Here is a 15649-nt window from a genome sequence, read left to right as displayed (position 1 = left end):
TATTGTAGGAACCGCTAAAATTGAAGTGCCCCGAACTTTACACAATGGTATGCAATTTAAAAACAAACACAGACATATGAACAATTGACGACAAGATAACAAATCAAGATAGTTTAATATTGTTTTTCAATCCAAATTTAATTTATATATCTTCGCTGAAATTGGAGTATGTTTTGAACGAGCGGACGAACTCCTGAACACAATTATGGCAGAAGTCGAACTGTGCCTACAAATAGAAAATATCAAAACACATTGGTTACATGCAGTAGAGTAAGCTATGACTCACCGTTCTTTGCATTGTTTGTAAAGGATATCAAGTTGAATATATCATATTGTACACTACTTAATTGTATCGGGGTTGTCATCGTTATTCCCTGCGAATACTTAGCTTATAGTAAGCTTACTATTTGCCAAAGAAAGAGGGTTTTAAAAAAGACCAAACATATATGTACATATATATTTAATTTAATTATGTTGACTCTTTCGTTAATGGGCATACTACGCACTTGTATTAAGCTCAGATATATGTTAATTCGAAATCAAAACCAATTAAATGGTTAGCTAACCTGATTGGCCACTGCGTTGGGTCTCCTGGCTTTGACCCTCCTGACGGCATTTACCACACTGACCTCGTGCTCTACTACCATTTTCTCCAAGAGGAATTCCATAACACAGAACAGCCCACTCCTACTACCACCATCCCTGATGAATATAGCATATTAGATTGATTAAAGTGAATGTTAGTTCAAATGAAATCATATTTGGTCCGAAATCCCGCAATCCAGATAGTTAAAAAAGTGTATAAAATCCAACGAGAACGCATGGGTTACAAAGCTTGAATTTGTACTACCTGCAGTGGACAAGAACAGGCCCATTGGACGATGCCTTTTTGACATCTCTCAGAAATGAGACATAGTAAGCAGGGCTGCATGGAATATTTCCATTCTGGTTCCAGTCTGTAAACTCAAAGTGTCGCAATGTGCTCTTGCCACCTTCACTCTGTAACAAAAACCAAAGCTATAATCATATATGAAAGCATACGTTCATTAAACAAAATCAATATAATACATTAAACTGTTCAATAAAAGCAAAGTAAGTTTCAAAACTACTCTTTGTTCTTGATGGCATCCCTTACATTTTTACGCCGAAATTACTTTATTGTTTTAAAACCCCCACAAGTAATCTTCTTACAAATGATGTTAATTCAGTTACATGTGTGATATTGATATTAAACTAACCTGTGTGCTTCCCTTGAACTCAATAGTTAGCCATTTCTGGATACTGTACTCGTTCTTGACTTTATCCCTCTCACATGAAATAGACAGTTGACCTTTCTTGAGCACTTGATTGTCCGCTGGATAATATTCACCTATATCCTGGTGGAAATAATGTTAAGTTCGTTTTTAATGAAATGCCGTTAATAAGGATTTGATTAAGACGTATACAAAGAATATCTTCTACAGTAGGAGATAAATGAAATTGATCGTGTTTGAAATAAAACAGGATCAAGAGAGAAATGTGCATATCATGTTATATCATTGAGTTGACTCACTACAGTCTTTTGACAAAATGACAGGAATATATGTATTTTCTAAATCGTACCTTTTTGCCGTCACTTTGCTCAAAGCTGACAATGCAGGAGCAATTTTCTTGGTATGCCAAAGTCAGGAAACCCTGTACAGTATTTGGCATCGGAGACTGGGCGACAATGTATTTCCGTTTCGCTGGAAACGCCTGCAAATGAAATTGAATGTACGGCGATAGACAAACACGATACACGAACATATTACTGCAGTTAAAGGTAACGGTATGAATGTTTTGATTTAAAGCTACACTCTCACAGATATGCCATTTTTACAACTTTTTAATTTTTGCCTTTGAAAGAGCAAATGTTTGCATAAATATCTGCAAACCAATGATATAAGATTGCAAACAAAAAATCAGATCGTAGATTTTCATATTTCCGTTCGAAAATTATGTTTTATGGCTTAAACCGTCCCTGACATCAGTTTTGGAACTTAAACATAAAAATCTGCGATATTGTTTTTGTCAGCAGTCTCATATAACTTGTTTCCATGGATTTTCGCAAAAGGTCGCTCGTTCCAAGACAAAAAATAAAACAGTTGTCAAAACGTTCAATCTGTGAGAGGGCAACTTTAAGCAATAAGAATAGGATATTCAAACGAAGGTTCTCATAACGTAATTATTTAGCAGCTTTAACTGGCTGTTAATGTTTGGAGAAACTACCGTTTATGAGAGAAAATGTTAAATAAGAGCCTTTTTGAACTTGATTATGTTCTATGAAAATGTTAAATAATAATATGTATATACCCTTACTGTGCTTACATGAACAAAGACAGCGTTGACATAGTCTGAATCTCCATGTCTTATTCCCAGATAAAGTCGAGGGCGGTATTCATCGCCTGAAAGTAATAACCCATTTATTTTATTACTTTTTAGTAAACATCATTTTACATTTTACATTTCAATAGCGCACTATTTCAATACCGAACGTCATTTCAACATCGCGCAGTTATACTGGTTATGTTATTAGGTCAGCAGAGCTGAAGCGTACTTTGCGATACGTATGGCTTGTAGATATATTTTGGGTATTTCATAAAGATGGTAATGGGTACACGATATTCTTTACCAACTTGTACCTGGAATATCTGCTCCGCTTCTGTTCCTTCCTTTCTCAGACTTGTTTCGTTCTATAGCTACGATTTCATCGTCAGTGTGAACGTGGGGAGTTTCCGTTATTTTCTACAAAGGAGAAATACTTTACATAGCCATTTTGTTTGCGTTCTAAGTAGATACATATGTGTTCGGGGCATATATGCATTTACATCTGTTTCAAAGAAACATTATACTAATACATTTTAAATATAACTATCAAATTAAGCCTAATCGGTGGGAAAATTACTTTCGTTTGACTGTTTATATCTGGATAAATAATAAATACGCTTAAATACCAAGTGAACATCGCTTTGTGTTTTTCGGTTTAAAACTACTTATTGACAGAACTGTATATTGATACGCATACACAGTTTGAGTAAATATCACATTCCGTTACCTTAAACTGCCTGATAAGATCGCCTTTGCTGGTCTCGATCATGTAGTCCTGAAACTGTTTTCCTGGTATCTGTTCACAGTTAAAAGACAGGGTGTGAACCAGGGCAAGGTGTAGAAACTCGTACTGTTCCTGAAATCAGAAAAAAAAAACACTTATATATTCATGGCTGCAAAGAGGACAGGAAATATCCAGCAATTATGCAATAGGTATATCGTTTAGACGTGCATAACTGAGTTACAACTATATAGCACAAAACTTTTAATGTACGACAAAAAGTAAGAACGCAGTTTGTATTGATATTTTCTGTACTTTTCTATATTTCTGCATTCTTCTATTACTTTGTCACTCACGTTACGTTCTTTGTGGTTCATGGATTTTAAATATCAACCTACCGCTGTCTGGACCATGTTTGGCCTGTTCTGTCTCATATTGATGATGCATCCTGGAATCTCCACGGCCTTGTTCGAATTGCCTTCCTTTGTTAGAATATCTAACGCAATATATGTCCCTGTTCGACCGATTCCCGCACTAAAAGGAACAGCCATACATGACATGTATCGATCGTAAGAAATGGAAAAAGGCTATGCACTATTTATTAATTTATACAAATGTATTTTCTCTTCCATTGAAAAAAAGTGCTGAAAGATGATATAAATCACTCTCCTGTCTGTTCGGGAACCAATACTGTGTGATATTGTATAGGCCAAGTAAAGTTCCACTGGTGGCGGTCGAAAACAGGACCTCTTGAGCGACAGGTGGACACCTTTACCAATACCTTTTACATGATTTTTTAATGAGATACAATAGAGCATTAGACGTGTTTATTGCTGGTTCTGTTTCAACACGTTAAAAGAAAACACAGTCCTACAAGTACAAAGTATTTGTGAAATCTTGCTCACTGTCTGACCTAATACTCGTGCAATTGAGAGCGATTGTATTCCTCCTAGTTTTGTGTTTTTCTTTGAAAAGGTCCAGTAAAGTATTGTGTTGTAAAACATTCCTTTCAGGACATATTCTTTTCAAGAATTGTCGTTTTTGCTTATATGCAGAGTTGGGACATCAACATGTACATGGGCAATCAGTTATGAGAACCACCTTTCTTAACTTAATCAGCACATTGACATTCTGATATTTGACGTTCATAACATGGCAAGGTCTCTTGAATATGCAATAAAAAACGTCTTGCACTTGCAATAACAGTCGAGCCCCGATAGCTCGAACTATCTTGGCTCGAATTCCTCGTTGACACGAACTGGTACAAAATTAGAACATATCTATATGCTTGAAATAATTTATAACGCTCTCAAATAGTACTTTTATAACTGGGCAAAGGTTCTAAAAAATGAACATTAAATAATCTACACCTGCAATGGACCAGTGTTGGACCGTCAAGATGAGCAGGAGAATCAAGCACTCTATGTCGGAACTCAATCAACGCTGTGACGTCCTCTGGGATTCCCCTATCAGGCCAGGCCGTGAAGTGGAGATGGTGCAGCTGCCTCTCAGATTTGCCCTGAAATAGTTATTGTTATGTATTCCAGCTGATAATCTATGCCCCGAATATTAATTAAACATACTAGCGTGTTGTACGTTGAATCAGGCCACATATTCCTATTTGTGAAAAAACCTGTTTTTTTTGTGGACTCCTTATTGACATAATAATTTAGGGACCCCTCCCCTCTCCTCCCTTGCGCCACTCTCTCTCTCTCTCCCTCTCATAGATGTTGCCTATATTTTTGAAATGGCTCAAATAAATTTAAAGTAGGTTAATTGTTGCTTACGTGTGTAACAATCAAATGTTTTCCGGTTAATAATCTCGGTGCGTTCCATTAACGCTGATTTCCATAGCATTATGTTGTAAAAGGAAAGCGTTACGCCATGAATCTGTTTAAAATGAGATTGTCAAGATTGGTACATAGTTATGAATTGTATATACTTTAAACAATTGATCGTTGTTGGTGTTGTTCTTGTGTTTTGATGCCATACATCCATGATGTCGTAGTCAAGGGGAAGGCATATTGCTATCAAGTTTTACTTGATATAGTTCTTTACAATCTTACACATCACATACACCCCTGACTGACCAAATTACCGGAATCTTTTTTAATTCCATTAAGCAAGTGTATTTTAACAATCTTTTCATTTATGTATACTCCAGGTAGAAACATTTAATTCAACTTCGTTTTTGACAGCCTTGATTCTTCTACAAAGAAAACGTTTATGTCGGATAGTGTTTTGTAATGTATGATTTATTTAATGCTTCAACTTGTACACTTCTTTCTTCCTTTCAACAAAATTACTATTATTGAATAAGTTCGTATCAATTTTGTAAGTTTTTAAACAGCAACTCATAAAGAAGCTTATAACGAGTAAAACCTGGTTATCTTTCCTTGTAATGGTTATATTAATATTAATATCAATAAGCAGAATCATTAGGTGCATCGATTAAAAATGTAATATAATACGTAAATAGAAAGGAAATACACATTTTATCGCTTCACTCTCAACTGAACGCAGGAGGTTAAAAGCATTCTTCAATACAGTGTCTATCGCTCCGTAAATCTTTTGTGTTTATTCCGGTTGCGTGAAGTCAAAATAATCATTAGCATTTACGGGTGCTTTAAGTATAGTTTTGCTTACTATTTAAACTTCCGTGTATTTTGCCTATATTTTCTTTAAGCCTTGTCAAACTACATAATGAATAGTTTCGACGTTCAAGGTTTAACGGAGTAGACATATCCGAATCATTGATTGAATTGATGCCTACGGTTATGTTTGTGAAAATTTAAAAGCACACTGGTTAATACATAAAAGACATAAAATACACAATGACTTAAATCTTTAACGCGGTACAGAGAAAGGAATCTCGCAGAAGGCGAAGCTTTAAAGTCCATTTTCATTGGTTCAAAAATACGTGCATATACTAATATAACATTCTAATTCGAGTACTGCATTTGGATGCAGCCGCGTCAACGGCACATTTAAGTCATACTTTCTCGTTCTGCCAGGTGATATTGAGCCATGCTGTAGTAATGTTTTTATTTTTGTTGATGTGTGTTTTGTTTCATTAATAACGTTGTTTTAAGAAACGTTCAGAATACATTGAGGTTATTGCTTATTAACACTCACCTTTAAGAATTGTATGGACTGTGCTTAAGTGTATTACTATGGACAGTCACTAAAATGTAAGTTTTGTGGTGGAAGAGAACAGAACCAAATTAAAAAAGAGCGAGAACATATGTCAGAGATATGAAAAAGGGTAAAAGTGGAGGTAGCGATGAATTAGTACCAGAATGTTTTATATATAGCCTGAATTACTTACTGCCTGTTTTGCGAAAATTATTCAATCGAATATTTTCTACTGGAACATACCCAAGTCAATGGCGTGAGACAATTATTATTCCATTATACAAAAAAGGTGATCCTGATGTAACTGACAATTATCGAGGCATCTCATTGTTGAATGTTATGGGCAAAATATACACTGGCATTATAAATAGGCGCCTTACATTTTTCATTAATATATTTAATAGGCTAAGTGAAAATCAATCAGGTTTCAGAGAAGGATAGCGGACTGTCGACAATGCATTTATATTGCATTCTCTTGTTAATAAACAATTATCTACACTTGGTAAAAAGGTATACGTGGCCTATGTGGACTTCCAAAAAGCATTTGATGTTGTAAACAGAGTCAAGTTATTTAATGTCATGTCGACCAACGGTATACATGGAAAACTTTATTCCTCATTTCGAGCTATGTATTTGTCAGTGAAGGGGAGGGTTCGCGCAAATCATGGAACATTGTCTGAAAGTTTTAACTGCCCTCTTGGTTTGAGGCAAGATGTATAGCGTCACCTGTTTTATTCATTCTCTTCATAAATGAATTTATCAAGCTTATTGAACCTCCGGCATTTAATGGTATACAGCTATTTCCAGACACTACCCAGATAAACTCTGTGTTCTTTGCAGATGACTTGGCTTTGCTTGCTGACACTCCGTGTGGTCTACAACGCCTTTTAAATGCACTAAGTGAATTTTGTTATCAGTTTGGTTTAAATGTCAATATTAAGAAAACTAAAATTATGGTTTTTAAGAATGGAGGTACCTTGTCTAAATTTGAGAAGTGGAACTATAGAGGGACGTTATTAGATGTTGTAAATGATTTTACATATGTCGGGGTACTACTTACAAGACAATTATCTTTAAATAGGATGGCGTCAGATCAAGCTTTAAAATCAAAACGAGTTTTGCTAACTGTTTTATCTAGACTATATGACTATGGACAAATGAATAAATCTACATTTTTCAAAATATTTGATACTAAAGTTGTCCCAATCTTGTTATATGGTGCAGAAATTTGGGGTGCAGAAAGGATGGTACCAACATAACAAGTACAACTATATGCCTGCAAACGTTATATGTGCATACCAAAACATACGATGAACTTTCCGGTGCTTGGTGATTGTGGACGTTTTCCCATGTTTATTATCGCTATAAAGCGTGTTTTGAAATATTGGATGAGAATAATTAAACTTCCTAATTATAGATTTGTTAGGAAAGCATATGATTTATTATATTTGCAAGACCAAATTGGCAACAGAAATTGGGTAACCAATGTAAGGAACATTTTATGTCAAAATGGTTATAACTATGTGTGGTTAGAGCAAAATGTGAACAATGAAAAACTGTCTATATCACGTATTATACAAACATTGAAAGACCAGTACTTGCAGGAATGGCGTTCTGCAGTTATTGACAGTCCTTAGTTAACTTATTACTCTTTGTTCAAAGATAATTTGTGTCATGAAAATTATTTAGACATTGTAAAAATAAGAAAATTTAGAAATGCGATGGCATGTTTCCGTTGTTCTTCTCATGACTTAGAAATCGAAAGGGGTAGATATATAAGCACCCCAAGGGACAGACGCATATGCAAACTCTGCAATATAGAACCAGAAACTGAGTACCATTTTATGTTTAAGTGCCAACACTACAATGATTTAAGGTTGAAATACCTGCCTAGTAAATATTATACTGATCCCACTGTTAACAAATTTACTGTACTGATGTCTTCAAGAAATGAACAAACTGTATTAAATGTATCTATGTTCATATTTTATGCTATGAAATATAGGAAGTTGTATTTAACAGATAATAATTAAATGCATAATGTTATATATGTGCCTTTATGTATACTTTTGTTGTGTATTAGAAAAAATGTTTTCTTAACAGTTGGAAATATACATGGTATATCACGAGCATTACAGTAGTAGTACTTTATATGTTGAAGCATTTTAGTCATGTATTTAGTTTCCCTCATTTCATGTATTATTAATGGCATTATTTTAGATTCATAATTGTGACCAAAGTTTGAAAATTACCATACTATTTTAGTATCTAGTACTATCTACCATCAGATTGTCTTGAATTTAATACCTAATATTATAATATTTCGACTCAGAGATCCACATAGTAATGCTACAAAGGTCATAAATATGATTTGATGCAATATAATACACTTTTTATGTTGAAGTAAGCCGAATGTTTTATATATTAATATATATATATATATGTCTTAAATATATATTGTTTCCTATTGACAATCTATTTTTTCGTTTCGAATAGGCTGTCGGGTAAAGGATATAATTCCATGCAGTAATGGTGTCTTACCGTTAGGTTATGTTGTCATAGTTGTTCTGTTAATCAGTTCAAATATCAAATAAGTCTATCTGTGTCTTATCAGGTTATATACTTTTTATGACATGTGTTCTAGTAAAATAACAATAAGACAAGATAAGTCTTGTTTTCAACAATACCATTTACAAATTTTCATATTTATAATCATGGAAAATCAATATGTGTATATGTCTGTAAATTTACTTAAACAACATTAAACAACCTAATTACAATTGTTATTATATTTGCGTTACAATGTCATGCATTAGTGTCCGTTCTTTAATGTAAAAATCTTTTGTTTTTGTTTTAACAATTCCTCTTCACCATATCTATATAATTGCATTAAATTGAATGTTGTTTTATATTGTTGAATGTATATTGTATGTATATCCAGACAAACAATTTGAGCATATTATACTAGTATTAAAATACAAACACCTTAGTTGTACAATTAAAATCTCTTAAGTATTGGTAAATGTATTATAATTATATTCCTAGCATCTAAATACGTAATTAACAGATATATAATAATTAATTATTGATAAGACTTGGTTGATTCACATAGTCAATTCTAATAACTTTTATTTGACAGTTCTAACATTATTTATTTATTTTTGAACCATGTTTATTATCAACTATTATTTGCTTGCATGTAATATTTGTGTAAAGCTGTATCTTAGAAGTTTGAATATTAACATTGTCATAACCCTTTTCCACTCATTGTGTACATATATGTATCTGTATAATATGTTGTCTTGGGCCGGAGGCCTTTATCAATTATCAATTAAATAAATTGAATTGCATTATTTGTTGTAATTTTGTCAAGAAGCAAACCTCAAAAGAAAACTCAAAACAAGTAAATTTGCGTTATTTTTTCATTGCATTGTTTATATTGATATCAATATCAAGTGTTTCATGTAATTGAGGAAACGAACACATTTAAAGCTATAGTATTTGCACAGAGAAGGTAATAAACATTCTTCCACATTGGTTTTTGTCGTGTTCGTTTAGCGTGAAGTGAAGTCAGCATTTACGAACGCCTTACATGTAGTTTAAGGTACGATTTAATCTTCCGTCTATTTTGCCTAATATTCTAAAGTTGTGTTAAATGTTTGTGACTTAAAATGTATACATTGAAAACGAATTATACAACATATTATGTTGCATAATTCGTTTTCAAATGCAAATAATGATTAAAATGGATTAAGATTTCGTGTTTCACAATACGTAAAAGAAATCTTATCAGCTTACATCATTTAGGAGCAGCAATCTTCTCGTAAACTCTGCATACTCATCCTCGCTCTGACAGGTGACCTTCACCCCGCTGTAGTTTTTAGTGATCCCAATATGAGGCCAGTACTGCTCGCATTTCTCCTTCTAAATGACACGAAAAAGAATTTAAGAACCAACTATAGAATCTGCTATTAATAAGGCTGTGTGTAAACAAACGTCTTAGAGAGTGCAGTAATATTACCCATCCCTTCCTGTATGTCGATTTCAGGTAATTTTGATGTTAAGATTATGATGCACATTAATATGGCACACACACATATAAGCGAATAAGAGTAAAACATTCAGTGAATAAAACCATTTTCAATTTATTGATAGCTTTCGAAATGTTGGTGCTTGTAGTTGTCTTAAATAAGATATTGTGTTTCATATACAAGTACATGTTAACGCATGGTTTTGTCTGGCCAGTTTTTAAATATGTTAAATTAGCAATACATATGGCTTTATACCTCTTCCTCCATTAGGTTGGTAACCATGACAATCTTTTCCACCTTCTGTTGCCAAATCATATTCCAGAACATGCCAAAGTCTCCCAACTGTTTAGACATTGGACCTAAGTATAACAATCATTGAAACCGTAGTAATAGTTTTCTGCATGCTGTGTCTTTCATTTATTTGTGAAATATTTATTTTATTTTATTCACTTTTAGAAGTTGTACACAGGTATCTGATATGCAATGCTTTTAAAACAGTATCACACGAGACTCAAAGCTTGAAAGAAACAATGAAGGTTTCATGGACATTTAAATGTCTAAATTACGTGTATGTAATTTATAGTCTTACCAAGCGAAGCGATATACGCATTTCTCTCCTTGAAGCCCTGCAATTAGAATATCACACTTAGTATAATATTTATTGTAAGTGTACTTGATACGTTTGTGATTTATTTCATTTAATGTTCATTAAAAAACTCAAATGTTGCATTCCACAAGTACCCTTATTTGAATTTTATGTTACATACATCGATGTAGTTAGCATTTATGTAGTCGGTGTCAAAGCCAGTCACTTTCACCCTTGTAGCATCATCTGCAAACCAAATGAAACTAATATTATTTGTTTCAGATAAGCTTAAAAAATAACTGTTGTATCTCTGTTTCTTTTGTAAACAGATACTTAAAAGCATTTTCGAAACTATATAAAAGTTATTGTAATTGGAGCTTTCGACAATAGACATTAATCAACAATGGTTTTAGTTTAAAATGTCAACGTCAAATCATTGTTACATGCATATAATCCCTTGTATCTGTTTTTTGCCCTGTTTTTATGTAATTTGGCAGCGCCACAACTCCTTGTTAGGCCGTCTGGAAATTTCTGTGAAGGATAATGATTTTATATAAATGTAGATATTTTGGCGACGTGTGTAATGTTTCATTTTACTACTTTATAAATACTTAACTTTATTTAAAGGTTCAAACTAACAAACACCCATATAAAAGATATACATATAATACACGTACACTGTTTCAGAATTTCGCGTTTTCCAAGAAAAATCTGTTTTTGATACGATTCATTTTACGACAATGTTAGCATTAAACAACAAGGACAATTATTTATGAATAGATAAACATTTACATCAAATTCTTCATCATAATATTCTTGTGTTTTTCCAGTAACAAATGAAACTAAGTCATCCAGATGTATCTTTCGTTTTTCTATGTCCTGTATTCCTATGTAGTACACGTTCTCTTCCATCTTTATATTCAACATTTTTTTCTCTGACTTTCTTGCTTCGTCTGCATCTGCATATCACCACAAAATAGTACGTCATCTTAGATCAGTGAATGAGTTTCTACATTTTTTTATCATATTGTTTATCAATTTGTCCTAAAGACGTTTATAAAAGTATTGCAAATAAATGTGTTGGATATTCGGTAAGTATTTGCTTTTTTTCGGCACGGTTTGTTAAGATGTTCGTCTACTTCAAAAATGTATACAATTTCCAATAAACGTGCAAAAAACGATTTAACACAACGAGACAGTTCATACAATTCATACAAACAATATGCACTAAACTTGTCTGATTAGCATCAGTAGAAAGGAATCAGTGCGTCTTAATTATCATACCGATTTCGAGATCATCCTCCTCTCCGGAAGATTCCGATGTTCCACCAAGAAAAATGGTATCAGAAACGACTTCGTAGTTAACCACTGCCAATTCAGATGATTTAATGGATGTTTGTCCCTCGGACTGACGTTTTCCATAAGGTTCTAAATGTTACGACAGTTATTAAAAATATGTAACAGTTATGAAAATAAATCTTAAAACAACATTTCCATACATTTATGTAAATAATACCAATAACAAAACATAAACCTTATTGAAAAACAAGCATTGCCAATTAATAATGAAAAATAAAATAATTTTACAGCACCATATACATATATGAATGAATACACAAACAGCAGTACCTGGTGATATACTTTCAATGGTATGATATTCATGAACAGTTTTCTCTTCCCCTTCTTCACGAGTCTGGTTCTTCTTAATCTTTCTAGAATAAGAATCATCACTGGCTTAAGAAAGTATGGTCTCGAAGGGCAAACATATATATATATATATATATATATATATATATATATATATATATATATATATATATATATATATATATATATATATATATATATATATATATATATATATATATATATATATATATATATATATTAAAAGGTAAGAATCGACATCGTGTATCAAGGTTTTGACAATATTTTTTTTAAAACATCAAATAAAATAAACACAAAATGACTTCATGACATATGGCATGCTACTTATTACACTCATATATGGAACGCGATTATTGCGGTTATATCTATCGAGTGTGAAGTTGCAGAATACATGAAGGACTGGCTAAAATGCCTCCAATTTCGTCCTTATTTCTTAAAGCTCGCGCTATTTGTATCAATTTAAATGTAATTCATAATATAATTTATATTCATTGTTAACGTCATATGTGTAGTTTACCTTTTCTTAAGAAAATAGACGACTATCAAGGCGACGACTAGCATAACTATAACACCGCCAACAGCTCCAGAAATGGCCGGGATAGGAGGAGTTGAGTTCTGTTTCGATTGATCGCCGTCTCCTTTGTCAGTGGTTGTTGTTTCATCGACTTCTATATCATATTTATAAACAAGGAGAGCTGTTAATCCCAGCTAGCAACGACAAAAACAAATCAGTTAGCCATACAAGCTGAATTGTCGAATTGTGGATTACTATACAATAGTATGTTCTGTTAAATCCAATTTCAAAATTATTGATATATTTGATTGACCTGGTGGATTAAAATGTGATGTAAATTGTAAATAGTGAGAAGGTAGTGACTGACCCGTTAAACATATATGTCCCGTGTATCCATCTATACATCCTTCTATACAGTCTCCGTTTGTATCACATAGGGTGCCTGATGATATGTTAGCACAGTAGCTCGAACATTCAAGTTCGCATTTATTGCCGTAGCGATTTTCCACGCATCCCGTTTTACAGTCACCTGTTTCACGTCGACAATCTTTGTTTGCGCAATATATGCTACAGGAAATATTACAATACCGACCATGAACACCATGGTTCCTGCAGCTTAAACATGCACCTGTGACTATCTCACAACCTTCGTCTGTACAGCTCGTTGGACAAGTCTCGTTACAAAACCGACCGTAATTCAGTCCTGAGGTACAGGAAACGCACTCACCCGTTCCAATATTACATTTGCCATCTTGGCATTGTTGGTTGCATTTTCTATTGCACAGTTCGCCATAAAATGATTCTTTGCATGTAGTACAGTGTGAACTGTTCATACAACTTTCACAATTAACTTGACAATCCACTTGTATCGCACAATGTCCATCTTCTTGGTTGCATACCTTGCATTCGGAGTCACAATGTTCAGTACAAGTTTGTCCATGAAAGCCATCAGAACAAGAAAAACAATGTCCAATTTGCATACAAGAAGCGGTTGAACATGTTTGCGGACATTTCAGATTACAATACGGTCCGTACCAACCAGTATAACACGCAAGACATACACCCGTGTTTTGTTCGCAGCCTCCATTGCAATCACTTGAACAAGCCATGTTGCAGTACGTCCCGTACCACATATCTTGACAAGACAAACAACTGCCTATGACAGAACAGGACATGCAGTTTGATGGACATTGAGGGTATTTCGTATCGCATCTACCTGACGAAATGTCACAAGATCCACCATTGCAATTACACCTGAGCAGACATAAATTGCCATAGTAGCCTTGCTCACATTTAGTACACGATGAAATATTTGTACATTCATTGCAATGAATTAAACACTGAGATCTACATGATCCCCCGTAGTATCCTAGTTGACATTTACACTCACCATTTTCACCTAAACATGAACCTGATATGCAATGATCAGAACACATTCCTTCGCATCTCGGTCCATAATAATTGCTTAAACATTCACAAGTGCCATTCGTGCTACAGTTGTTATTTCTGCATCCTGGACTACAGTTGAATGTGCATTTACTACCCCAATATCCTGCGATGCACGTTTCGCAAGAAAGTTCATTACTACATGTAAAACAATTAACACCAACACAAGGGGAACACCCACTGTAGAAAGGGAAGTGGCGTAGTGGGCAACTAAGGCATTTTCCTGCAGCATTATTGCAATGATCACACAGCGAATCGCAAGTTTTACCTAAAGCATAAATAAAAATTGCACAGGTATAAGACCGCTATAAGAAAGTACCTCTTTGCAACTCGAGTAATCACAATCCGTCCGTAAACCCTTCTTGAACCACCCAAGCAACAGGCCAATAATATGTAAACCTTGCTGCAAATATGTATTGAAATTAAACTGTATCTTCTCAGACTCATTAGTAAATATAACTTTCTTCTTTTCTTTAGGTTTATTCGGACCAAACTCCAACATATTTTAACTTTGAGCCAATTTTTTAATAATGATATCCATTTGCGAAACTGTTCTGCCTGAAAGACAAGCATCGAATGGCCATTCCTCGTGCACCGCAACTTAAATACTAGCCGAGAAATGGCACTGGGCAGTGACCATGTCTATGAATGGTAATAACCGTTAATGTTCCTATCTAGTCGTTTATTTCGATTACATTCTAAAGTGGACATAACTAAATAAATAAATACTACTGATACACATCAAAAGTGGTTTAAAACGGGCGAGGAATTGGCACCTGTCCCCTCTAAAAGTGTTAAAGTTTATTATAATTTCCGAGAAACAGTGTGATAAAATGCACTTAAATGCATTATTTAAGACTAGAATGGCTTAAAAGTCTCTTGGGAACGACCTTTTAAACTTTATTTACTCACTAAAACTGGCTAAAATATTATAATGAAATCTCACTTTCGTTCTTTTCTTTTGTTTTTAGTTTAATTATCAGGGAACCATTTAATTTATCATTATTTTAAGGAAATTTAAATCATTGGTTTTATTTTTAGGAAAATATGTTTATCTACCAATTAAATGATTTGCCTTGCTGCCAACTGTACTTGAATATCACTGTTCTACCAACTGGATAGGATTGGTTAATAGGTCAATTTTACCAATGCACAGTAGGCAATATAAAATTGACGGCGGACAGGTTTTAGAGTCGCACAGC

At 33.7% G+C, this 15649-nt stretch overlaps 1 protein-coding gene across 1 annotated transcript; it reads right to left on the bottom strand.

Moving 5' to 3' along the window:
* Window positions 1-846: 846 nt before the first annotated feature.
* Window positions 847-13752, bottom strand: LOC128204291 (receptor-type tyrosine-protein phosphatase kappa-like). Its single transcript, XM_052905703.1, has 18 exons — window positions 13729-13752; window positions 13005-13195; window positions 12449-12531; window positions 12104-12247; window positions 11612-11778; window positions 11263-11350; window positions 11001-11065; window positions 10823-10859; window positions 10489-10592; window positions 10001-10126; window positions 4438-4586; window positions 3466-3601; window positions 3074-3202; window positions 2661-2763; window positions 2347-2423; window positions 1603-1734; window positions 1239-1376; window positions 847-999 (listed from the first exon to the last, which is right to left on the bottom strand). Exons 1-18 carry the CDS (start codon window positions 13750-13752, stop codon window positions 847-849), a joined length of 2046 nt encoding a protein of 681 aa, XP_052761663.1.
* Window positions 13753-15649: the final 1897 nt, after the last annotated feature.

The sequence above is a fragment of the Mya arenaria genome, chromosome 10 (assembly GCF_026914265.1).
Source record: "Mya arenaria isolate MELC-2E11 chromosome 10, ASM2691426v1".
NCBI lineage: Eukaryota > Metazoa > Mollusca > Bivalvia > Myida > Myidae > Mya > Mya arenaria.
The sequence above is the reverse complement of the archived record's forward strand: the minus strand, read 5'-3'. Positions and strand labels throughout refer to the sequence as shown.

Bases quoted from the DNA above. Each gene is read 5' to 3' on its own strand.
- LOC128204291 (XM_052905703.1), bottom strand. From the start codon at position 13,752: ATGGCAAATGTAATATTGGAACGG. The intron at 13,196-13,728 runs GTGAGTGCGTTT...TGTCGTTGCTAG, and splicing joins CAAATGTAATATTGGAACGG to CTGGGATTAACAGCTCTCCT. The intron at 1,000-1,238 runs GTTAGTTTAATA...TTTTTGTTACAG, and splicing joins AGTTCAAGGGAAGCACACAG to AGTGAAGGTGGCAAGAGCAC.